The sequence below is a fragment of the Protopterus annectens genome, chromosome 11.part0 (assembly GCF_019279795.1).
Source record: "Protopterus annectens isolate FY-2018-M chromosome 11.part0, PAN1.0, whole genome shotgun sequence".
Lineage (NCBI taxonomy): Eukaryota > Metazoa > Chordata > Ceratodontiformes > Protopteridae > Protopterus > Protopterus annectens.
This window is the reverse complement of record NC_056745.1, coordinates 1,365,107,026-1,365,134,379: the sequence shown is the minus strand read 5'-3', so window position 1 is coordinate 1,365,134,379 and position 27,354 is coordinate 1,365,107,026. Positions and strand designations below refer to the sequence as shown.

Genomic DNA, 27,354 nt, shown 5'->3' with positions numbered 1-27,354 from the left:
AGCAACAGTCCTACAGACTAGTAGCAGTCAGTTTTGTAAGAAATAAGCATACATGACAATGGAGAAAGGAGAGTGTCAATAGGGCAATTAGGGATACAGAGACTAAGCAAGAGGGGGCTACAATTTACTGGAGAAAACTGGCAAAAAAACAAGATACTGGCAGCAAATAACTAGAGAGGGAAAGGTAACAGAACAGGAAGAGGCTGAGAAGAGATTTGGACTGCAGGCTACAGATTGCCTTCCCTATCGAGGATTGATATCAGAGTATAAGCAAACAGAAGGGGATCAGGGAATCTTATGTGAAAGATCTGCTCTGGTAGAGTTTTTAGCTTAATCTAGAATAGAAGATGCTGTTAAAGGGGCAATTAGTAAGGCATATAAATATTGCACAATAACAGTAGGAATCCACGAGAGGACACTAGAAAAGATTGGGAGGAGAGATTAGATTAGCAATTCACGAGGAAACAATGGGAGGACACATGCATGGCTCCCAACCATCTGGAAGATTTAAACTTTCTGCTTGGAAGTGTTTGCATTTTATACCCAAACCAGACTCAAATAATGTTTCCTCAGTTACATGGCAAATGTTGGAGGTGTGATGAGGCAGAAAGAATAACTAGAAACATATGTTTTGGGAGTGTAATGAGTTGGTAGATTTTAAAAATTCCCTACAGAGTACTCCATCAGAAACATTGGGTGAGCAAATGTGTGTAACTAATGAAATTATTTTTTGAACTGGGATACAAGATTTAAATTGCCTGGTCATAGGAAGGCCTTGTTAAGCCTTAATTTGTTGGTTTCCAAAAAAAAAAAACAATTACTAGGAAATGGAAATCAAAGTCTAAACCACTGTATTTATAGCAGCGAATATTTTAACAGAGAAAAAAGAAGTGGAAATCATATCTTTAGGAAAGAGCAATTCATGTAATGTTGGATTGATGGTAATTGTAGAGAAGAATTATTGGATGTAAAATATTTGCAACTATGAACATGTTAACATGGTTTGTTTTCTGTTATACAAATGTATGCTTTCCTATGTCTTAAGTAATGTGTTAAAAAATGAAAGGGCGATTCTGATTGGAAGCAAAAAGATCAGCTCTTAGAAGACCCATTTATCTTTTAACAAGAAAAGTGTCTCTCTACTCAGTTTCTATTTATGATATTTTTCTACTTTAGAGAGTTTGTCATGGTATTTTGTTTACTTTAAATACAAATGGTCTGATGCTACAAATTCATTTAACCTGTACTTTCCCACATGGTCATGGCACTGATAAAGAAGCAAATAACAGGTGCAAAGTTTGCAATGTTACTACATCACTGATGTGTTATCTATGACCTTCCAAAGACCATCTGGTATTAGACCTGACCAAAAAGTTGTCAAAGTCAGGGGGATAGCTAACATCTCTTTGGAATTTGTGTGTTGGCTCCAACTGGGATGAAACTGTATGCCTTGCCCTTCAAGTTCTAAAGAAAAGCTCACCAGAACAGTCCGAAAAATTTCTTACAACTCTACAGTAAAATAAAAGGATAAAGGGCAGTGTCTGCCATCAACAAAACAACCACATTAGTGTCACAAGTGCATACACTTATGTACTGAAAACAGAGTTATAATTTTAACAAGAAAAAAAAAAACAACTGTAAGCTCATTCAACTTGGTCCTATGAATAACAAGAGGACTCCCATCAATACTGAACATTACAACACTTTGAAGACAAAGCATTAAACCTTGTGGACAGAGCCAATCTCAGCTAAGTGATGGCTGCTGTACAAGGCTTAACTGTATGATCTCCTAGAAAAAAGTATTGGTCATCAAAGAATATGTTACTTCCATTTAAGAAGTGATCAGTGACAGAGGAAACAAACTGACGATGCAAAGTCCACAATATGTATTAATAAGTTAAACTATATTCAAGCTTCTTCATTGTCAATGTCAGCATTAGACAGCAACCATGCTAACAGATGACGGCTTCACTGACTTGGGGGGGGGGGGCACTTGAAGGCTATGTCTAACAACAGTAGCAGGTCACAAAAGAACATGTACTTAATCAACAAGCCCTTGAAGTGAATGACTATTATATGGTAAAAGCAGTGCCCATAGCAAAACTAAGGAAATGCTAGAGAGCTGACAGACAGCAATTCCAAAATGTGGATCATCTACTACAGGATGTCTTCCAAACACATATGCTAAAATTATGACATTTTTGAAATTAAGAGAATTAAAAAAAAATGCCTTATTTTTTTTTCTGAGAAGTGGATGCTCATAAGTATAAGCTGAATCTGAAAGATCCTTTAGTATGCATGTCATGGTGACAGAAAAAAAAGAAGTTATGTACTCACCATAACATTCCATCTGAGTAGGTAACTTCATTTGTCAACAACCTGTGGGTATCGGATCCGAGCCGGCAGCTTTATTCAGCTAAAATCTGAGCTCCAAGCTCCTCCCCCTTACCCAATAACCCCCTGCCATCCTTCTCTGTCCTCAGATTGAGTTTGCTTAGTATTATAGAATACTACAACCAAAGGATCAACTACACATCCTAACCGGATGTCATCTGGTACAAAGAGCACAAAGATCCTAAAAAGGGATGAACTACAGGTTAGGGGGACGGAGGGGGGTTGGTTGCTGACAAATGAAGTTACCTACTCAGATGGAACATTATGGTGAGTACATAACTTCTTTATCTGAAGTAGTTAACTTCATTTGTTCATCAACCTGTGGGACAGTCCCCAGCTACCTAAAAAACTTGGGAGGTCCTCATGGAAGAATATTCCGGAGCACTGCAGAGCCAAAGGACGCCCTCCCTCTTGAAATTATATCCAGCTTGTAATGGGTAATAAAGATATGGGATGAAGCCCAAGTGGCTGCTGAACAAATGTCATCCAAGGACACCCTGGACCAAAAGGCAGCAGAAGTGGAAATCGATCGAGTAGAATGGGCTTGAACTCCGACAGGTTCTGGTCGGCCAGAACTCTTATATGCAAGAAGTATACATTGTGAAATCCATCTGGACAATTTAGCTTTTGACACAGGTTTACCCAAAAAGGGTTTAGCAAAGGATATAAGGAGTTGCTCAGATTTCCTATGATCAGCAGCCCTGTGTAAATAGAACCTCAATTGTCTGTGCACGTCCAAAGAATGTAATTTGTATTCACCTTTGTTTTGATAGTTTGGGAAAAAAAACGGTAAGTTGATAGATTGATTAATGTTGGACTCAGAGGCGACTTTAGGTAAGAAGGAGGGACTGGTCCTGAGGGAAACTATCTTTATGGAAGACCAGATATGGAGGTTTGGCGCGAAGGGCTTTAAGCTCTGAAATCCTTCTAGCCAATGATGGCAATGAGAAAGGCCGTTTTCCAAGATTAAGTATTTAAGATCCACCGAAGCTGCGGGTTCAAAGGGGGGGGGGGGAGTAAGAGCCTGAAAAACAAGGGTTAAATCCCACAGAGGAACTGCATCCTTAACAGGAGGCCTTAACAGGAAAGTACCTTTTACGAAAGTTTTGCAGATCTTGGAAGAAGCTAATGAACCCTGATCACTTCCCACATGAAAGTGTGAAATTGCTGCTAATTGGACTTGACGGTGGAGGAGCTGGCACCTTGATCAAATAAGTGTGACAAAAACTCTAGTACAGCTGGTATCGGGGCTGTAAAGGGATCCATATGTCTATGTTCCGCCCAGATCGAAAAACTTTTCCATTTGCTCTTATAGACCTTTCTGGTAGAAAGTTTATGAGCGGCTACTAAAATAGCTTTAACGGAGGAGGAGATACCAGGAGTCCTAGCTATGACTGGAACTGGATCAACCAAGCTGTGAGCTTGAGATTGTCCAGGTTTGGAGTTGTCAACTCCAGGGGGTGAGAAATCAGATCTGGAGTGGGATCCAAAATCCATGGAGGATTGACCAGATGAGACCATAGGCAAGGGAACTACGTTTGACGAGGCCAGAATGGGGCTATGAGCATCACTCTGCTCCCCAACCGACGAGCTTTCTTCAAGAATTTTACCATGAGGGGGGAGAGGTGGATAAGCATAAAGTAGACCGGATGGCCAAACATGGACTAGAGCGTCTCTGGGGGATTCCCCTGGTGGGGGAAGTAGAGCTAAGTACTCGCTGCACTTTGCGTTCGAAGGTGATGCGAAAAGATCGCAGCAAGGTTGACCCCACTTGAGGAAGATCTGCTTCGCTACTCTCAGGTTCAGAGACCACTCGTAAGGTGAGAGGATGGTTTGACTCAGCTTGTCTGCCAAAATGTTGGACCGACCCGGAATGTGCGTTGCTATGAGGAAGCGGTTGGTGGCGATCGCCCATTCCCAAACTCTCATGGCCTCTCGACACAGCGGATAGGATCTGGTTCCCCCCTGTTTGTTGATATACCAGACTACTGACATGTTGTCTGATCGCAATTGTCCCTAAGGGAAGAAGGGCCTGGAGTGCTTGCAACGCTAAAAGCACCGCCCTCATCTCTAGGACACTGATGTGCAACAAGGTCTCTGAGTGTGTCCACGTGCCTTGGACGGTTCTGCCCATGCAGTGCCCTCCCCACCCGAGGCGAGAAGCATCCGTGGTCACCATGGCTTGGGGTGGGGTCATAGAGAAGGGGCGCCCTTCCCGGAGATTCAAGGATTGGATCCACCAGAGTAGGGACCTCCTGCAAACCTTGCTGAGGGGGATAGCTGTACTCAGCGGATGTTGCAGGATGGACCATTGGACCTGCAAGGTCCATTGCAGGACCCTCATGTTTAGACGAGCTAGAGGTGACAGACTGATGGCAGCCACCATGGAACCTAGCGCCCTCAGGACCAATTCGGCTGGGGGAGCCGGGGATTGTAAGAGGGCCATCACGTGGAATGTCAAAGTTCGAAGCCTGTCCGGAGTTAGGAAGGCCCTCAACAGGTTTGTATCTAGCCTGGCCCCTATGAAATCTAAGGTCTGAGTTGGCTGAAGGGAGGATTTCTTGAGATTGATTGAAATTCCCAGATGAGAGGCCAAGTGAAGGAAGTAATTCCTGGCTGAACAGAGTACATGCCTGGTGGGGGCGGTCATGAGCCAGTCGTCTAGGTACGGAAAGACCTGTATTCCCTGAAGCCTCAGGTGGGCCGCTACAACTGCCATCACTTTGGTGAACACCCTGGGGGCTGTGGTGAGACCAAAGGGAAGGACCCTGAACTGATAGTGACTGGCTCCCAGCCGGAAGCGGAGAAACCTTCTGGATCGTCTGTCCATCAAAATGTGGTAGTACGCATCCTTGAGGTCTCTAGAGCACATCCAGTCGTTCTCCTACAGGAGTGGGAGAATGGATTGAATGGTGACCATCCGGAACTTTTCTTTGGCAACCAACAGGTTCAGAGTGGACAGGTCGAGGATTGGACTTAAGTCCACCATCTTTTTTGGCACCAAAAAGAACCTGGAGTAGAAGCCTGATCCGGACTGATCTTGGGGGACGGGCTGGATTGCTCTTTTTTCTAGCAGCTGCTTTATTTCTGTGGCTGCTGCCTCTCTTTGATTGGGTGAGACATTGGGGAGGCTCCGGGGTCTGACAGGGAGATTCAGAAAGGGGATAGTGTAACCTCTGGATATGATTCGAAGCACCCAGCGATCTGTTGTAATTGACTCCCAAACTGCTAGGTGCCTCGAGAAACGCCTCCCGACTGCCTCCAGAGTGGAGCAGTCGGGTAACCCCTCAGGGCTGCTGCGCAGGCTGATCCGAAAAGGGTTCTCTCTACCCGAAATTCTTCGGTCCCCCTCTGCCTCTGGGCCGGCGTCCACCCGATCCTCCTCTGCCTCTGAAAGATGAGGAGTCCGGAGCGAAACGGGACTGTTGTGATTTCCGGAACCACATCTTCTTTTGTCCCCTTTGGTTCCTGGAGAAGGACCTCTGGGGAGCCGAGAAGCGGATCCTGATTGCAGACGTCTTCCTGTCTTTCTCGCTCTGGACCAGCGTGTCACGGACTGTCTTGCCAAAGAGCGAAGAGCTGTCAAAAGGGGCATTTGCGAAGGACGCCTTGAAGGGTTCCGCAAAGTCGCAGAGATGGAGCCAAGCATGCAGCCGTAAGACAATGCCCGCTCTGCTAGCTCTAGCGGCTCCTTCCGTGGCATGGGAAAGAAGTCGCATAGAAGTGTTCGAAATGGACTTAAGAGTGGCCATTCGGGTTGAGAATATTTTCTTATCCTCGGCCGACATGGACTCTAGGGGTGACTCTACGTATTCTTTGATGAGATCCCGCTGGAGTCGTATCACATGTGCCATGTAGTTCAGCGACCTTACCGAGAAGGTGGCTGAAGCAAACATCCGCTTCCCTATGCAGTCCATCATCCAAGACTCCTTGTCGGGAGAGTGGACCGAGGAACTCTCTCCTGGGCCAGTTCCTTCTTGGTGGCAGCCACCACCAACATGGCATCTACTGGAGCACCCTTGCTCCAAGCCGTCCTATCTGTGGGTGGACTGAGAATTTTGTCTGGTCTCTTTGGTATGGGCTCCACAGTGTCCGGTTCCTTCCATGCCCTGGTAGTGATCAGATCTACCAGGGGATCGGCGGGAGGGGACACCCAACAGGTAGATGGGCCTGCGTCAAACGCCTCCAGAAACACAGACCCATCGGAGGAAGGCTTTTGGGCTGACCACCCCCTCTAATATGAAGCATTTCCATAATGTTTCCAAAGGAGACGTCCTCGGGGGGTGACCTTGGGGAAATTTCCCCTTCCTCTAAGTCTGTGTCCTCTGTCAGGGACTCGGGTGAGTCAAAGTGCCTCCTCTTGCACTTACGTTTGTGAGGAACCTCCTCGGGGGGGCTGTCCAAGGATGCCTCACCAACCACATCCTGTTCCTCTAAGGGAACCATCTGGGACGTAGGCGCAGGCTGTCCCTGGGGCCGGGTGATGGAAGGTAGGCCCGTCTGAGAGGGAGTGATGGGTGGAACTGCAGCAGGAGCCTGGGGCCTTGAGTCCCTCGACAAGACCCTCTCCACAACATCGAACGCCAAAGGAGAACTGCTCTCTCTAAGCTTCGAGAGCAGCCCCTTCGGATCCGCGGTGCGGACAGGAGCCAGCGCCGATGCAATCGGATCCGAAGGGCCAGTATGCTCTGACCGAGACGGAGCCGAAGACACACTGACACCTCCAGATCCGAAGCTCAGCTCATGGCTCCGAGAGCTTGGATCCGAAAAAGGACCCGACAAACTTGAGGGTGCGGTCGGAGCCGAAGTAGGGTGTGCTATCGGTGCCGAGCTTCCCCGGCTCCAATGCTGCCTGGATCCGACGGCTCTGAACCCCGGAAGTGGGTCAGAGAAGGAGCATTCGGGGCGAAAAAGGGTGTCGAACTCCCCCCCCGAAGGGGGGGGGGGAGGCAGGAGCACTCTCATCTGCAGTTGGGCCTGGAGAAACCTACGCATCATCCGGTCCATATCTGCATCTGACAAACTTCGGGTTGATCTAGACGAGGCCACCGAGGCAGGCCTGGAGTGAAGCCTCGAAGACCTCGAAGGTGACTGGGTCTCCTCCTCCTCCGGCCCCGGGGAGAAGCAGGGTGAATGGAGCTGGGAAGGAGAAGGCCTGGAATCCCTAGGAGAAACTAACTGCTTAGCTGGCGGAGCCACTTGTGGTGCTTCTCCTTTCTTTTCTCCCTCCTAGATTCCCTCTCCTCCTGAGCCACGGTGGGAGGGTGAGTCCTGGCCAGGGGAGCAGGGATAGAAGGCAGGACTGCTGCGGTAGCAGCCGATGCCGCCAAGGGGGAAGAGAACGAAGCCGAGTCTGGGGGCAGAAGTCCCGCCAGAATCAACTTTGACCTCCTATCCCTCAAAGCCCTGGGGTTGAAGGCTGCACAAATTGAGCAGCCTGAAGAAATATGGTCAACCCCAAGGAAGATTACACACAGTGTGGCCATCCGCCGGAGATAGCTTATGGCCACATTTGGTGTATTTAGAAAAGAAGGTTTTAGGGGCCTCGACCATAGTAATAAAATAGGCCCAACCCAAACACACCTTCACACACATGGGGAAGAGGGAAGACTAGACTAACTAAAAAAAATATAAATTTTACCAACAAAACTAGCTTAATTAACTACAAAAGGGAACAACACTCACTCGCTTAACAATTAAACTGAAAAACTAGATGAAAAAGGTCATTTTTCTTGAAAAACTCACGAAACCCTATGCCTGGAACTCGTTCTAGGTGCTTGAATAAGCCGCGGCAAACAAGATCTGAGGACAGAGAAGGATGGCAGGGGGTTATGGGTAAGGGGAGGAGCTTGGTGCTTGGATCTTAGCTGAATAAAGCTGCCGGCTCGGATCTGATTCGGATCTGATACCCACAGGTTGATGAACAAATGAAGTTAACTACTTCAGATCAAAGATTTCTTGACCATCACTTAAGTATCTCACATAAAAGAAATGATAAAGTGACAGCGCACAACATGACGACCAACAGGTACTGCCAAATGTTACCCAATCTTACAGGACATCCCTCTATTGTACTGATCCCTAAAATGAGTGTACAATACTTTAACATAAATAAGGGATGAAATTAAAGTGTGATAAACAAACTTTCTTTGTCCCACAGTATTTTCTACTTTCCACTAAGAAAAATAATTTCTGAATTGCCATATACAGATAAAAAATGACTTATCAGTTTCTCATTTTGATAGCATTTCTAAACTATTTAGTCTTCCCAGTACACACCATGAAACCAGGCATTAATGTGAGAATTTGTCTCACTGACTTGTACACCTTAATACCCATAACATTTCAGACCTCTGACCCAGGAAAAGCCCAGTGACCAAGGTGTTCACAGAATTGCTTTCTTTCGCTTCAGTTGGAGCAATAAAGCAAGCATTTACGGTCTCAAACTGCATCAGAACTACAAGTCACTGAGAAGTGGGCAGATCAGATAGACAAGAAACCAGACGACTCTAGTTAACACAATGAGTGAGTAGATAAGGTGTTTCTACAGAAAAACTTTTTTTTTTTTTTTTTTTTTTACAAAAGAGCACCTTGCATAGCCACTGTTAAGAGCAGACAGAAAGTACAGTTGTGTACACCTACCATAAATGTAGATGTTCGGGTGTATTCACTGTTGCAGTCATCACATTTGGGTTAACCTTGCAAGATTAGCTCTCGTCCGGCCCGAATACCAGAGGCTTAGAATTTCTGCATCGGTTGTTGTCGCTTCAGGACTGATGTCAGGTCAGCAGTGGTATAAAGTAAGGCAGCTGACGCCATTACATCAGTTTTTCTTGCCCTAACCTGTCAGGTGCCCCCAAGTGGGAACCAGGTTCTGATGGAAGAACCCCATCAGTAGAAAGTAAATACCAATATGTCCCTTGTAAGGAAAGAGAAGAAAGAAGAAAGGGATGGAGGGAGGGAAATCAGGACTGCAACAGTGAATACACTCGAACATCTACATTTATGGTAAGTGTACACAACTGTACTATGTTCTTTGTGTTTCACTGTTGTAGTCATCACATTTGAGTTGACTTCCAAAGCTGAGGAAATGGGTGGAGGCAGTCAAGGAAACTAGGGGCTGGCTAGGATGCCCTGCAAGACTGCAGAGGCAAACCCTGCCCTGGATTTGGAGACGATAGGCCGGTGGTAATGTTTAGTAAAGGTGTGAACAGATGTCCAGATGACAGACTCCAGGATGTCCCTGGTGGGGAATCCTCTGAGGAAAGCTGCAGAGATGGAGGCTGCTCTGGTGGAGTGAGTCCTTACCCGCTTGGGGGGGGGGCCCTCTGCCCCTGCAGCAAAGCTAACCAGCAATTGATCAGACTTTCTGAAGGATTTAGTCCTGTCTAGACAGAATCTGAGCTGTCTGTGCACTTCTAGAGAGTGCACACAATCCTTTCCCCCTTGTTTTGTGGGTTAGGAAAAAAGGTGGGTAAATGAATGGCTTGGTTGAGAGCCACACTGGACACCACCTTGGGCATGAAGGGTGGGTTAGTCCTGAGGGATACCCTGTCAGCATGGAAGACAATGAAGGGTTCCACAGCCATGAGTGCTTGCAGCTCGGAGACCCTTCTGGTTGAAGTGATGGCCAGATGGAAAACGGTCCTCCAGGAGAGAAATTTTAGCTCTGCCGAAGAGGCTGGTTCAAAAGGGGGCAGGATGAGCTTTTCCAACACAAAGTTAAGGTCCCAAACTGGGGGGGAGTGCTCTTCTGGGTGGCCTCAAGTTGCTACCTGTTAGGAACTGCTTGATCAAAGGATGTGAGAAAAGGGGGTACTCGGTGGGAAAATGAGCAGATAGCAGAAGCATGAATTTTAATAGAGGAAAAAGAGAGGCCACTGTGTAGCAGAGGTCAGCTAAGTAATCCAGGATGAGAGGGAGGGAGGGCTGTGCCGTACTGGCTCACTTAGCCTGAATCCAGGTGCAGAACCTTTTCTATTGGTCAGCATAAGACTTTCTAGTGCTAGGGCATCTGGCCTCATGTATAACATCTAGAACCTGTTCACCGAGGTTGGCAGATTGATCGGGGGTTAAGGAATAAGCCAACCTGCCAAACTGAGTGTCTGCAACTGGGGATGCATGAATTCCCCTTCCCTCTGGGTCAGGAGGTTTGGAATATGAGGAAGATGGCATGGTGGCAGTGGGGACAGTCTGAGCAGCAAGGAGTACACTAGTGCTGCGGAAGCCAGTCTGGAGCTATAAGAATTATCCTTGGTTTTTCCTCCTTTATTTTGAGCAGTACACTGGGGATGAGAGGTAGTGGAGGAAAGGCATAGACAGATAGATTGACCCAGGGGAAGGACAGGACATCCACTTTCCAAGCCATGCAGTGATGCTCCCTGGTGCAGAACTTGCTGAGCTGATGGCTGGTGTGGGAAGCAAAGAGGTCAACCTTCGAGGTGCTCCATTTCTGAGTTATTAGTGTGAAGTTTCTTCTGTTGAGCTGCCACTCGTGTGGGTCCAGAAGATTTCTGCTTAAATGGTCTGCCAGAGGGTTGAGAGAGCCTGGTAGGAATTGTGCCAAGAGGTGGAGCTGCATAGTAGAGGCTGTGTGCCAAAGGGTCATGGCCAGCCTGAACAGAGGGGAGGAGAGTCCCTCCCTGCTTGTTGACATACCACATCACAGTGTTGTTGTCTGTTTTAATCAGGAGAGCCCCTGGGGAGATGAGGATATGAAAGCTATCAAGGCATGCTGGACACCCATCATTTCTTTTTGGTTGATGTGCAGATTGATTTCCTCTGGGCTCCATTGGCCCTGTATGCACCTACTTTTCAGGTGTGCACCACAGGCATAGTGGTGAAGGTGTGGGTGGTGGGGGGTGGTGAGAAAGGTAGTCCCTTGTTGTGGGAGCATGCTGTTGCCCACCAAAGAAAACCTTTTCTGAGGCAAGGTATTATAGGTATAAGAGTCACCAGGTCTTGAGTGTTGACACCAAAAGCTTTTTAGGTACCATTGAAGTTTCCCTCATATGCAGTCTGGCATATGGAATGAGTAGAATGCAAGGTGCCATTATCCCCAGAGCTTGCAGGATTTTCCTTGCAGATAGAAGTAGGCTGTCAGGAAAGTTTGCTTTTCTGGTGTAAGGAATGCCATCTGGGATCCTGTGTCCTGTCTTGCTCCCAGGAATACAATCCTTTGGGTGGGTACCTGTTTGGATTTCTTTTCGTTGATTGTGTACCCTAAGGAGGTAAGCAGGGACTTTACAAAGTCCAGGTGCTTGAGCAGCTTTTCCTGGCTGTCTGCCTGAATTAGGCAGTCGTCTAAGTATGGGTAAATCCGGATATTCCTTTGTCTGTAAAAGGCAATGGCCGGTGCCAGACATTTTGTGAAAACTCTGGGAGCAGTAGATAAGCTAAAAGGAAGTGCAGAGAACTGAATGTGCTGAGATCCTGCCCTGAAATGGAGATATTTCCTGCATGATTCCCTGATAGGAATGTGGAGGTAGGCCTCTTTTAGGTCTAGGGTGGCTAGCCAAGCATCCTTGGAGAGCATGGGTAGCAGATGCTGGAGGGTGAGCGTTTTTAATTTTGGGATCACCAGGAATGTGTTTAGAAAGGATAGATCGAGGATGGGGTGCCAGGTGCCCTCTTTTCTGGGTACCAGAAAAAGTCTGGAGTAGAAACCTTGGCCCTTCTATTCTGCAGAAATGTGCTCTACTGCCCTCATAGAGAGCAGGGAAAGAACTCACTTTTGCACCTCTGCCTACTGATTTAGGGGTAGCTCTGGGATCCCTTTTGGAGTTGAAAGAGTGTGGAAAGAAAATTTGTATCCCTGGGACACTATGTTGAGAACCCAGTGGTCAGTGATAATGGTGGCCCAGGTGCTTGCGTGAAAGGAGAATTTTCCTCCTAGGGGTAAATGAAGGTGGGCAGAGGGAGGAGGTTGGGGAGGTGAGTCATTGTGAGTTCTTACCATACGGGGGTGGCTTAGAACTCTCTGGTTTTGAAGTGGAGGTAGTCCACTGCTTAGATCTCTGCATTCCCTGTGGCTGCTGTCTGGGGGGCCTTGTTCCCCAGGGTCTGGGCTGAACTGGCCTGGTGGGAGCATGAAAGAACCAGTGCTTGGTGGGACAATGCCTGCTGAACCTGGGTGACTGGACCTGTAAGAAATCCTTAACTGTCTGCATAGATTTTGCTTTTTCTTCTATCTTTTTTAAGACCTCTTCTGCCTTAGTGCCAAATAAGTTGTCTTTGTGCAAGGGGGCATCCAACAATTTAGATTTCATATGGTCTGGCAAGGGATGTTCCTTAAGCCATGCACACCTTCTAAGGACAGACCCAGTGACTGCTGCCCTGCAAGAAGCTTCTAGGGCATCAAAACTACAGTGCAAGGTGTGTTTAGTTACCTGACTTGCATAATGCATTAACTGTTTTAACTCTTTAGATTCTGCACAAGCAGGAAAGGAAGACATTTTTTGTTTGAGGAGTTCCAGGGTACATTGCTGAAAATTTAGCATATGGAACTGACAATTTAGTGCTCTGACAGCAAGAGTAGCGGAGGTGTATACTTTCTTACCCCATCTGTCTAGTGCTCGGGAATCCCTATTGGAGGGGGTGGGATTCTTAGCAGAGGTTGCTTTAATTCCTTTAGGACCTTGAGAAATTACATCAGGGTCAGTAGTAGGGTTTTTAAAAAGAAATGTGTGCGAGTCAGGGACTCTGCAGTACCTGTCTGGTTTTCTGGGTTTTGGAGGGAGGGTATCAGGAGTCGAAATGGATTCCAGGAAAACATCCTCCACAACATCCAGGACTGGGGGGATGGCCAAGGGTCTCTGCCGTGGAAAATCTAAGAATTCTCTGTGTCTCTTTTTTGACTGAGGGTAGTCCTGACTCTCCCACTAGAAATGCTCCCTTAAGGTATGAAGGGTTTCCCCAAAGGAAAAATCCTCTGGGGGAGAGGCTGAAGGAACGGAAACCTCTGCATCAGAATCCTCATAAGTAGAGAGGGGTTGCACGTCTTCATATTCAGATGCATCAGAGTCATCGGACTCCTGTTCAGACAAACCTACAGGGGTAGAACTATTTTCCTTTTGGAGGGGGTAGCTTGGCTTCCCCCGATAAGCATGATAAGGTCTTCCACCACTTTAAGCATTTGAGACTGAAACAAAGAAGCAGGTGCCCGAGATTGGGTCATCAGTTTCTTGGGTGTGGTTCGTACCCTGGGCCTAAGAAACTCTGTCATTTTCAAAAGAATGGCAGTCGCGAAAGAAGACATTGGTTTGTGTCAAGAATCGGTAGTGCGAAAGACTTCCACGGAAGCCGGTGCCTGCTCAGCAGCTCCGGACCCAACCAAGGTAGAGACGACCGCAGGATCCTTAGTCAAAGAAGAGTTTTGCGGCATATCGGACTCTGAAAGGGTCTCTGTAGCGGCCTGCGAATCCATGGAAGCGGACACCAGGGGCTGAGAAAGCGCCTCACTAAGGACCGGAGCACTGATGACTAGCTTAATGGGAGCATCATCAGTAGGTTTGGACCTGTGCGGTCTGTCTTTGTCTTTAGCTTTACGCTTTTTCGGAAGATCTGCTGTCGGATGGCTTACTAAAGCCATATCGGAGTTACAGGACTGTAAGCGAAAATATCTAGCTACAATAAGGATCCGACGATGGATAGTTCTGGCGTTGAACAAAGCACAGAAGCAACAGTGGGGGACTTCATGGTCTGGGTCTAAGCAAGTGACGCAGTAAGAATGAAAGTCTCGGTGTGGTATTTGCTTTCCACAGGCGAGACAATTGTTAATTTTTTCTGACATCGGTTAGTGCAGGAAAAAAGGATCTCCAATGGAGTACTTAGCTTTAGAAGACTTCAGCTTCAATTTGGAAGATGAAACTAGAGTAGCAGCCAACTGGCACTCGTGCAAACTGCTTCTGCTTTGGGCTCCGCGGCAAGAAAGACTGATGTAATGACGTCAGTTGCCTTACTTTATATATTACTGACGACATGACATCAGTCCTGAAGCAACAGCAACTAACACAGAAATGCTAAACCTCTTGTATTCGGGCCGGCCGAGGGCTACCCTGACAGGGATAACCCAAATGAGATGACAGCAACAGTGAAACACGAAGAACATCAAATGGTTCAAAACAAGCCTGTTCCTTACATGAAAAAATTATACAAATCTGAGGGAATTATTTACAAAGACTTATCAAATCTCTGCCCAGTCTTAAAGGAAACACCAGTTCAGAATATACTAATTCTAAAAGGACAGAGTAAGCAGCCTTAAAGAAATGAACAGCAAAAAAAAACCTCATATGGTAAATAAAATCATTTTAGTATGGTAACCTCAGCAAGCCATCTGGGGTTGAACAAATTATAAAATAAAACTAAAGCAGGGTGGGTGACACTTAAAAGATCAAATTACAATAACAATAATTATAAACTAGGTTTGATTGTTCGCTGGGGTGCATTCTGTGCAGTCTGCATGTCCGCCCAGTATTAACGTGGGTTTTCTCTAGATGTCTATTTCCTCTGAAATTCAAAAGACATCCAGGAAGTGGACTGGACAGTCAAAACTGGCCATTAGGTGTGACTGCATGTGTGTATGTGTAACATGAAAGAAAAACCATGGCAGGAATAGCTACCTGGCAGTGTGAACACTGGCTCTGATGACAGTCACTGTTGAAATGACACCCAACCTCATGTGTAAAAATGGGTTTGTGGATGGATAGACTGATGCATGAGTAGTGGTAATTCCAAAGATCATCAACTTATAACAAAATATTTTCAAAATAGTTTCAGCACACAGTAGTCCTTTTATGACAGGCTAAACACATGATTTTTCTCAATGCGTAGAAGTAAGGTTATGCAGTTTAAAACACACACACATATATATATATATACATACACATACATACATATATATATATATATATATATATATATATATATATATATATATATATATATATATATATAAATATATACACACATATATCATATTACCAGTATATCTGTGGCAGTGAGGTAGTGTTTGCTGGCCATGCACTGCTCCAGCTTCTGAGGCACTTGCTTGATGTTCTCAATCTCATCTAGCAGGTTCAGAACATGTTTGTGCTCAATGCCTTCAATCCAAAGTTTTCGCAGCTCATCCCTCTTGCAATGCAATAACATTTTGCAGGACAGCAGGTTTTCTTTCACCTAAATTATAAAACAAATTGAATAGTCTTATTTTATATACATTTTTAATTGTTTAATCCAGTGCAATACATGGCATTAAACTTTTAGTGGTAACTGACCAAGTTCTGCTATCCAGTCTCATGTACCTTAAACTGCTCGTTTTCCTCTACAGGTAATGGGCACAGCTATGGCAATGAAACAGATTATCTTAAAGAACCACAACCTATTACTTTGGTGCCCAGAGGTAGATGGTCTATTACAGAAATATAAAATACTAGTAACAACTACCACTTGAATCAGTCTGCCCAGTCTTTCATGTCTGTACAACTCAGTGTAGATCAGATAATCTTTAACTACCATGCACAGATTATACACAAGTGCTTAACACACACGTGGGTACACACACACACACACACACACACACACACACACACACACACACACACACACACACTTCTCTCCAAAGAATACCTGCCTAAAACCTAAGAATGTCAATTCAGGATATTACCTTTTATTTAATTTTAAAGTATGTGAAACTGAAAGGAAATTCAGTACGACTCCACTACATTCCACTGTATAACAAATTGGTGGCTGGCCTACATGTGAAGTGGGGGAGTCTAATCTCATCCAGCTCTACTCCACGTTGCGTCACTCTCCCATCGCCGCTCCCCAAGAAATCACTGCTGGTGCAGTTTGTTTGTGTGTGCTGGTAGAGATTAAAAGCATCTGGGTTGTTGACTATGGCTATGTGACCATAGTATCAGAATGCAAATATAAGGGAGTGCAGGGTGCGTACCCCCTCAAAACATCATTCATTATTTTACCCTGTTGTGTTCTATCCAGGTGAAACTTCAGCCATTTTTTATCACAAAATACAGAAGAAGCCAATTTGGTAACCACATGTTTTACAACCAGAATTGGAAAACATACTGTTTGCTGATGCCATATAATAGGGATAACAAGATATTATAGCAAATAGTAGCAGTGAAGTCAGTCAGTCATGACTGAAAAAAGTTGCATTAGATAATTTACAGACAGCTGCATAGCACAGCTTAAATGCATACCAAAGCTTAATTCCCATAATCTCCATCTGCATGTTATATGACATTTGAGTTAGACAAGTTCACCCTTGCACTTGTTGATAACTTAAGAAAAATAAAAAGCAGAACATAAAAGCAACTTTAACTTACTGTTCAGTGAAATATTTCTAACCATTCTTTTTTATTTGTTTAAAACTGGGGTCCAGCAAGTCATAACCATAAAAATTTTTATTCATCTAATAAATATAAATGTCTGCAAGTGAAATACTGTCATTATATTGCAAATGTCCCAACAACTTAATATATAAACAAATGCTAAATTAAGTGAAAACTAACCACATAATATGTGTAGACACGATCAAAAGTATGGAATTACAAATTTTTGTGTTACAAGACAATGTTCCATCAAGTTAAACATATTTTTCTATGGTTTGTTAAATTGATAAGACAATTTTCAAGTGCATCCAAAAGCACAGTTAAAGCATTGATAATTTATATCAGAATTTAGATTTGATCACTAGACATTTTGTTCTTACTAGAAAATCATCTCTTTGACCACTTTGTTATCAAGTGCTGCAACCAGATTGATAAAACTTTAAGAGTGAAGAGGTAAACCCTTTTCAGTTTCTTATCACCACTTTTCTTGATACTGTCAAGAAGAACCAAACAAGAGGGCGCTCAAGTTTAACTTACAAGAAACGGAATTAGAACATTGACATTTCAAATGCACGTGCCCATAAAGACTGTACACGAATGAAAGTATTCCAAAATCCATCAAGAACATTTGACAGTAGAGGCTTTTCCAAGATGACTACACACAGCAGCAGCTTAATTTCTAAATTTAATTTGGTTTGAAAACAGAAATGGATACATAAGGGCCAGTAATTCGGCCTGTTTTAGTAAAATTCAGTTACTGGCTAGTAAGTAAATGGATACCAGCAAAAAAGAAACTTAAGGAGAGCATGAAAAAATCAACTAGAAGATGTGAAGAGAAAACACACTGACTGGGAAGAATCCTGCAAGTTGTTCCGAAAAAGCAGTCGAAGCTCAAGCTTTGGTTCAAGAGACGGTTTTGGGTAATTTGGATGAAAAAAATGTCAAGTATGCTCAGACATGATCAAGATAAATTTAACACTGAAAGCATATATTAACTCAAATAACAGAAGGATGGGAAGTATGGAATAAGCTGTGAACAGCTATTCAGAACTGATAAAACTGCAAAAATTAGAGGGTAAACTGAAGAAAAGGCTAGCTGAGTATGTCACGGCTCAAGAAGAGCAGTTTTAAAAATGGTAGTTAGAGGAAAGAACACTCAGTGAAAACCTGAGGTTTTCTGCTGTACCAAAGAAACCGGAAAGAACAGACTGTATAAGCTTTATGAGAGCACAAATAACTGGACTGACATTCCACAGCAGGATTTGTTAATTGAAAGGGCACATCATTTGTACACTCTAAACCTGGCCATGAGAAAACAGTCAAGACCTGTACCAGTAAAGCTGCAATCATACCAGCAGGAAGAGTTGATCCTGACAAAACTGTAGGAGGGGAAAAATATTAAACTGGAGGCAGCAGTGTATTTGTGGAGAATGATTATTTACTGTGCACCAGGGAGAAGAGAAGTAAATTTATCCCAGCAATCAGGAAATATTGAGAGACAGATGTGAGATTTAAGCTGGCGTATTTGGCCATCTTCAGAATATTTTTTTCCTGGAAAATTAGTGTCATTTTTTGATGCAGAACAGGCTAAGGGGGAATATAAAAAGTCCAACAAGGGGCTGGGTTCATATCCAAGTTATACAGAAAGCAAACTTTCAGCAACTCATATTTATACTTCAACAGCTACCACCTTATGAGTCACAAAAAGAGTTTGGTAAAAGTACAACACATTTGAGTAGCTAGAATGACTTAGTAAAGAGACCTTGGAAGAAGAAGTCACTGTTCTAAAGAACATGCTCACTCCGAGGGGCTACCCAACAGATTTTGTAAACATTATTAGTATGGAAATATTACAAGAATGGGGGAACAAACAAACCCCTACTAGGTCTAATTTAAATCTAGAAAAAAACACTGTAGTGAAGAATCACTCCACTGGAGTTAAGAAGCCCAATTACAAAAGGGTGCTGATCATAGAATATAATGAAGTAGCCCGCTGTGTTAAAAACATTATCAGTAGGAACTGGTGCATTATTAGTTCCAATAGCACCCCTGATGGACTTTTTGAGTTCTCAACCAACATTTGTATACAAGTCAGCACACAATTTAAAGCAAATTTTCCAGAGTTATAGCAGCCACACTAATGGACCTGGTCATAGAAAAGGCACCACTCTATGTGGGTTTTGTAAATCATGCCCCCACATTACCATGAAAAAAGAATTTACTCTTGACAATACGCTTGACAGCAAAACCAGGTTTACCAATGACAATTGTGCCACCACAAGTATTTAACAGAAGAATACAAGAACATCTTTATAACATTGGCAAGGAGAACACAAACTGCTTTATATAGACACAAGGTAGTTTGCACAAGCCATTGTACGTACAAATTTGGAATACTGGAAAAAATACCCAGGGACTCCAGAGGTGGAGAGTGGGGTAAACTTATAGAATTTAGAGAATTAAAATAACAATTAAATGCAACAGACCCACCTGGTTTGAATGACATGACAAATTCATTCAGTATTAAAAATCAAAATGTCAAATTATTAAACGCATGCAGTATTGCATTTGTTATACATTTATTAAACTACTCAGAGAAATTTTAAATAGTTTAAATAATGTAATGCTTCAATTCTGTATTATTATTCACTATTTTTATGGTGCACACATGCTGTTCACATTACTTTGGAGAAATGGTACAGCATCAGACCTCTCAACCAATTGGGGACAAATTTCAACAGAATCATGGACAAGTCACGAAAAAATCAGGGACAATCAGGGGCACTTAAAATTAGTGCTATTAACTTGACACATTGACAGAATCAGAGCATATGAATTAAAATGAAGTTATGTCCTTACCATAACGTTCCATGTAAGTTGTTCATCTCGCCTTTTTGTTCTTACACGTGGGTTCGGAGCCGATCCTTCGGCTCCGAGTCGGCCGCTTTTCAAGCTCAAACTCTCAAAGAAGCTCGAGACCTAGTGTATATCCCATGATGCTCTACTGTAAATCCCCAGATCTAGTACGCTGCACCCAAAGACAGCCTACAGGAAGAAAAAGAACTACAGTGCCTACCTAATCTAGGTAGCTATAGGTTTGCAGAAGGAAGAAAAACAGTCTGTCCAAGAAGACAGGCTGACAAAACTCGACCAATCCACCAAGGCAACCATCTTTCTCAACAGGAGGGGGCAGGTGGGAGGGAATGTAAGAACAAAAAGGTGAGATGAACAACTCACATGGAACGTTATGGTAAGGACATAACTTCTTTATGTGACGTTGTTCTATCTCGCCATTTTGTTCTTACATGTGGGCAGCGTCCCAAGCACCCTAATCCTTGGTTCTCACGGGAGAACATTCCAGAGCACAGTGGAACCAAAGGAAGCTCTGTCCCTGGAGGTCCTGTTCACTTTGTAATGAGTGATAAACGTGTGAGGTTTTGACCACGTGGCAGCTGCACAGAAGGTATCCAAGGGCAAACAAGCTGCATGAGCTAATGATGCAGAAACAGCCCGGGTAGAATGGGCTTGGACGTTAGTCGGTAATGGCTGGTTAGTGGAGGAATAAATTAATTTAATGCAGCCAGAAAGCCACTTGGATCATGTGATTTTTGATACCGCAGAACCTTTCTTATTCTCTGTGTAAGAGACAAAGAGTTGATCCGATTGTCTGAAGTCTTTTGTTCTATCCAAGTAGAATCTCAATTGTCTGTGTACATCAAGCTTGTGTAACATATAGTCCAGTCTGTTGGTATGGTGTCTAAAGAAGGTTGGGAGCTCAATGGACTGATTTAAGTTAGTTTCTGAACAGACCTTGGGGAGAAAGGTAGGGTTTGTCCTGAGAGACACCCTATCAGGGTGAAAAATCAAATATGGGGGCTTGGAGGATAAGGCTTGAAGTTCGGAGACCCTACGTGCAGTTGTAATGGCTACCAGAAATATAGTTTTCCATGACAGAAACTTCAAGTGACAGGATGACGCGGGTTTGAAGGGGGCGAGCATCAACTGGGATAAAACAAGATTCAAATTCCAGGGAGAGACAAGGTGTCTGATAGGTGGTCTGAGATGGTGGGTCCCTTTCAAAAAGGCCTTACATAGTCTGTGGGACATATGTTAGACCCGTTAAACCCTACATGAAAACTGGAAATAGCAGCCAATTGAACTCTTATGGTGGCAGCAGCTGCGCCATCATGGAACAAAGACGACAAGAACTCTAAGATGGTATGAATAGGTGCCACATAAGGGTCAATGTCATGATGAGAAGCCCAGTGAACAAATAGTTTCCATTTACTGTTATATAGCTTCCTGGTAGACAGTTTATGAGAGGAAACTATAATATGTTGGACCGCGGGAGACAAATCTTGAGACCTAGCTAATATGGGAATTGGAGCAGCCAAGCTGTCAGTTTTAGGGAGATGAGGGAGGGATGAATAACTCCTGACGAATGAGTCAGAAGATCTGGCACTGGGTCGAGAATCCATGGTTCTTCCACTCGATACTTCTGTAGGAAGGGGAACCAAATCTGAAGAGGCCAAGACGGGGCTATCAAAATCACAGTCCTTCCCAGACCTTTGGCTTTCTGTATAAATTTGGGAATTAGCGGGAAGGCATATAGGAGGCCCGGGGGCTAATCATGTACAAGCGCGTCCCTCGGGTTGCTCCCCGGTGGGGGATAAAGGGCAAAGTAGCTGCTGCATTTGGCATTCATAGGAGATGCAAACAGATCGCAGCAAGGCTGGCCCCATCTGTGGAAAATCTTGTCCGCCACCTGTTGTTTGAGGGACCACTCGTGAGGCAATAGTATGGCCCTGCTCAGCTTGTCCGCTATCACGTTGGATGACCCCGGGATGTGCGTTGCTATTAGAAAGCGTCTGGTGGATACAGCCCATTGCCAAATTCTTATGGCCTCTCGGCATAAGGGATACGATCTGGTTCCCCCTTGCTTGTTGATGTACCAGACTACCTAGTTGGAGTGGAAAAACAGACTCCTACAGCAGACAGAGTCTTTCCTTCTTGTTCACACCTAGTAAGAGTCTCCTTAACTTTAGGCCCGAACAAGGCAGAACCATCGAATGGGGTACTGACGAAGGAAGATTTGAAGGCTTCCGCAAAGGAGCAAAGGGGCATCCAGGACCGTCTCCAAAGAGCTATCGCTGAGCCTGCCACCCTACTCGATCCATCGGCAGCATAAGAAATGAGTTGCATGGATGAGTTTACTATAGAATTGAGGGTGTTGAGTTGAGCAGTCACCTTCTCAGAAACTGCATCATCTGTGTTACCCTGTGGAGCATCTCCCAGCTCTTTAAGGAGATCTCGTTGAAGGCGGGTAAAATAGGTCAGGTAGTTGAGCGATCTCACGGAAAATGCCGCAGAACTAAATATGCGTTTCCCATACCTGTCCATCGTCCTAGAATCCCTATTAGGAGGATGGACAGAAGAAGAGGTTTCCGACACCTCTTTCTTGGTGGCTGCCACCACCACCATGGCATCAACCGGGACTCCCTTGGTAAGAAAGGCCTTGTCAGTAGGGGAAGTAATAAACTTGTTGGGCCTCCGAGGGACCGGTTCCACTGAATCAGGGGACTCCCACGCCCTTCAAGCAACCAGATCCATCAGTTCATCGAAGGGCGGGGTAACCCAGGAGGTGGATGGTTGAGACCCAAAGGCCTTCAGGAGTACCGACTTGTCCTCAGTAGGGGCAAGGGACTGCCAATCACCCCTCTGTCTTAAGATCTCTAATATGTCTGCAAATGAGACATCCTCTGAGGGGGATCGTGGGGACCCTTCTGATTCCTGCAAGTCGGTATCCGATGTCAGGGATTCCTGTGGGGAAGCCAAGTGCCTCCTCTTGCACAGTCTATTCCTAGGTACTTCATCGGTGGGAGCATCCGGTGAAGTCAATGTAGAGGAGGGGCCACCCAATGGGGATACCAGAGTCCCTGGGTCTTGACGCTTGGTAGGGACCTGTGGGGAAGAGGTAGAACGAGGCCCTTTAGAGGGAGGGGAAGAAAGATCCAAGGAGGTAGTGGTCTTAGCAGACATGACCTTCTTCATGACATCGAAGGCACCGGAATCCTGGTCCGAGAAGTCTGTCGGCTCCGAAGAGGCCAGCAGTTCTCCCCGAGCTGAGACCCCCACCCGCTCCAATCCAGAGGACAGAGCCGAAGCCACCTGCGACGATGCCCCGAGGGGAAGGGTCGGAACCGAAGTATCGGTCAGACTCTCCACCTCGTCAGAACTGAAGTATCGGTCAGACTCTCCACCCCGTCAGAACCGAAGTATCGGTCAGACTCTCCACCCCAGAGCCAGCGAGGGACTGTCGGCACCAAGACTCCCTGGTCAGAACCGAGGAGATCAAGGTCGATGGAGCCGAGGGAGGTAGATCAAACCTCGATTCCAAGGGCTCTACCAACATCAGTTCTGTCTGCCCCGGCTCAGAGAGTTCGACTGGCTTCGGAGGAGGAGGAGAAGAAGAAATTAGGGCTGGAATTTCAGGCTTTGAAGCAGAGTGGCTCGAAGCGGAAAGCATTTTGGCCAGGGCCGGGTTCTTTAACAGACTCTTAACCACTCGGTCCAGGTCCACATCAGACAGCCTCGAAGAATGGGTCGAGGGATGGGTCAAAGGAGCCTAAGACGGTACCGACTGAAGAACTGGAGACTGAGGAGTCTCCAATATCGGATCCACAACTGGGCTCCGAGGTAAAGGATCGATACACGGTTCCAAGGGCTGTAGAGCCGATGAACGAACCATACCAGAGGAGCTCGGAGCCGATGACTTGGGCTCCGAGGACCCCTTGGATGACTTTGACCCCTTCGAAGCCTTGGAAGAAAGGTCGGCCTTGTCCAACGTAGCCTGAAATTCAGGCTTCAGGAGTCCCCTATCTACCAGCTTCCTGCGCCTTTCCAAAAGAACCCTGGCGCTAAAGGAGTGGCAGATAGAGCACACCTCCTGCAAATGAACAGAACACAAACAGTACACGCAGGTGGAGTGGTTGTCTGTAACAGACATTTTTTGACCACACTCACACCTTTTAAGTCCAGACTTTTGCTTTTCTGACATATTGTACAATATAAATTCAGGTCCCTGAATCTCAATATTAAGCCAAAGAAATAACTACACACCAAGTTATCTAAGTATCCTAAATTTTAACTATTATAGCTATTAACTATGAACTAAGCACTCTACAGGATATATATATATATAGAAAGAAAGAAAGAAAGAAGCGCGCACACACACACACACACACACACACACACACACACACACACACACACACACAAGCTGACAGAGCCGTGTCACGCCCAAACAGGTAAGAAAGGCCTAGAAAAACCTTTAAGAGAAAAGACGCTTCAAAAATTTCACTAGATCTAAACCCTAATACTACAGTAAATTCACATCTATTTTAACCATATAAAGATAAAAGTATCCAAAAAAATTCTCTATAAATATAGAAAATTAGTCACTGGCCCGAGCTTCCTCCGATGAGCTGTAGATCCGTTGCAGTGGCAAACTAGATCTGGGGATTTACAGTAGAGCATCATTGGATATACACTAGGTCTCGAGCTTCTCAGAAGAGTTTGAGCTTGAAAAGCGGCCACTCTGAGCCGAGGGATCGGCTCCGAACCCACATGTAAGAACAGAATGGCGAGATAGAACAACTTCACATTACACATTTTCTGAAGTAAAAGAAGTCTATAACTCTTAATTATTGTCATTATTCATTAAGTGTAATTCACCACCTTTCCTCCAAAAGTCACTAGTTTTAGGAGGGATTAAGAGGGACAGAGTTAAAATTTGAGTCAAAATCAGGGACGTCCCTGAAAATCAGGGACAGTTGAGAGGTATGTACAGCATGCTTTTTTTTAACACTATTGAAACAGGTACATGTTTTTAAAGTTTATTTTCTTTATTTACATTAAATTCCTATACAACGCAACAACAATAAACCATCATTTGATGTTAAGACATGTTTACAGACAGACTACGTTTTTGTTCATTTGTTTATGTATTTATTACACTGTACCTTTAAAAAGACCTATATCTATATATATGTCTATATAGATTTTATATATATATATATATATATATATATATATATATATATATATATATATATATATATATATATATATATATAAGGAAATGATGTATGCAGCCCTTTTAGATTCTGATGAAGTCCCTGTTAGGAACAAAAGTGTTAAATCCTTTTTGTTTTCTCCTCCACTTGGTACATTTATTTGTCATCATTTTGGTGTCTCCCTCAGAGGTTGACAGTGTTTTGTATTTGAGAAACAATAAGAGAAATGTAAGTGTACATATACAGACAGCAATACAGATCATGATGTAGAAAATAAATAAATAAATCAATAAATAATGCATATATATATATATATATATATATATATATATATATATATATATATATCCATCATCATCTTCTTTCGGCCGTTCCCGTTAGGGGTCGCCACAGCGGATCATCTGTTTCCATTTCTTCCTGTCCTCTGCATCATGCTCTTCAACACCAACCGCCTGCATGTCCTCTCTCACCACATCCATAAACCTTTTCTTACGCCTTCCTCTTTTACTCTTACCTGGCAACTCCATCCTTAGCATCCTTTCCCCAATAAACCCAGCATCCCTTCTCAGCACATGCCCAACCCAACGCAATCTCGCCTCTCTTGCTTTGTCTCCAAACTGTCCAACCTGAGCTGACCCTCTAATATACTGATTCCTAATCCAGTCCATCCTAGTCACACCCAGTGCAAACCTTAACATCTTTAACTCTGCCACATCCAGCTCTGACTCCTGCCTTTTCGTCAATGCTACAGTCTCCAACCCATATAACATAGATGGTCTCACTACCCTCTTGTAGACCTTCCCTTTCACTCTTATTGGTACCAGTCTGTCACAAATCACTCCTGGCACTCTTCTCCACCCATTCCACCCTGCCTGTACTCTCTTCTTCACCTCTCTTCCACACTCACCATTACTCTGAACTGTTAATCCCAAGTACTTAAACTCATCCACCTTTACCAACTCTACTCCCTGCATCCTCATCATTCATCTACCCTCCCTCTCATTTATATACATATATTCTGTTTTAGCCCTGCTGACCTTCATTCCTCTCCTCTCTAAAGCATATCTCCACCTCTCCAGGGTCTCCTCAACCTGGTCCCTACTCTCACTACATATCACAATGTCATCTGCAATCATCATAGTCCACGGGGCCTCCTGTCTAATCTCATCTGTCAACCTGTCCATCACCACTGCAAATAAGAAAGGGCTCACAGCTGATCCTTGATGCAATCCCACCACCTTAAACGTATCTGTCACTCCCACCGCAGTCCTTACCAATGTCACACTACCCTTGTGCATATCCTGTACCACTCCTACATACTTCTCCGCCACTCCCGACTTCCTCATACAATACCACAACTCCTCTCTAGGCGCCCTGTCATATGCTTTCTCTAAGTCCACAAAGACACAATGCAACTCCTTCTGACCTTCTCTGTATTTCTCCAACACCACTCTCAGAGCAAATACTGCATCTGTAGTGCCCTTTCCTGGCATGAAACCATACTGCTGATCACTAATCATCACCTCCCTTCTTAACCTAGCTTCCACTACTCTTTCCCATAACTTCAAGCTGTGACTGATCAATTTTATCCCTCTGTAGTTACTGCAGCTCTGCAATTTTATCCCTCAGTAGTTACTGCAGCTCTGCACATCACCCTTATTCTTAAAGATAGGTACCAAAACACACACACACACATATATATATATATATACACACACACACACACACACACACACACATATACATATATATATGCATATATTATATATATATATATATATATATATATATATATATATATATATATATAGAGAGAGAAAGGGGGTGGGGAGATGGATTTTGGATGCAAATTATTAAGGGTAACCACCACCACACAGAATATTATATTCATAAAGCAGCAAAAAGTATTTCAAGAACTAAGCCAATGTAAGAATTCATAAAGGAGATTTTTGTCAATGGGGACGACTGCAAGTAGGGATACAGAAAATGGCAACAGAGGCCTGAAATTTACTGGAGAGAACGAGCAAAGGGACCAAGGTATTGGGTGCAAGTAACTAGAGAGAACGAGCAAAGGGACCAAGGTATTGGGTGCAAGTAACTAGAGAAGGAAAGGTAATAGAGTGGGATGCAACCAAGAAGACATTTGGACTACAGGCTAGAGACTGCCTTCCCTACCGAGGACTGATAAGAGTATAGGCAATGAGAACAGGATAAGTGAATCTTAAGGGAAAGACCTGCTCTGGTAGAAATTTTATCTGAATCTAGAACAGAAGCCGCTGTTAAAAGGGGCTAATTAACAGGGAGTATAAAATATTGCACAATAACTAAGAATCAATCAAAGATGGTTGGAAAAGATTGAGGAGAGTGACTGCAAAAGCAATTTACAGGGGAACAATGGGCTGACACGTGTATGGCTCTCATGTATGCAACAAAGTCCAGAAGGTTTAGGATTGCTGCTTGGAAGTATTTGTGTTTGTATTTTTACATCCCAAGTAGACTGCAAAGAATTTTTTTCTCAGGTAGATTGCAAATGA

General features: G+C 44.3%; 1 protein-coding gene across 1 annotated transcript in view; it reads right to left on the bottom strand.

Moving 5' to 3' along the window:
- EXOC4 (exocyst complex component 4) overlaps positions 1-27,354 on the bottom strand; it is a gene marked incomplete in the record, with an annotated part of 4,032,161 nt that overhangs the window by 3,888,844 nt on the left and 115,963 nt on the right. The window contains 1 exon segment of the mRNA XM_044087318.1: positions 15,376-15,570. Coding sequence (XP_043943253.1) covers positions 15,376-15,570 — 195 coding nt within the window.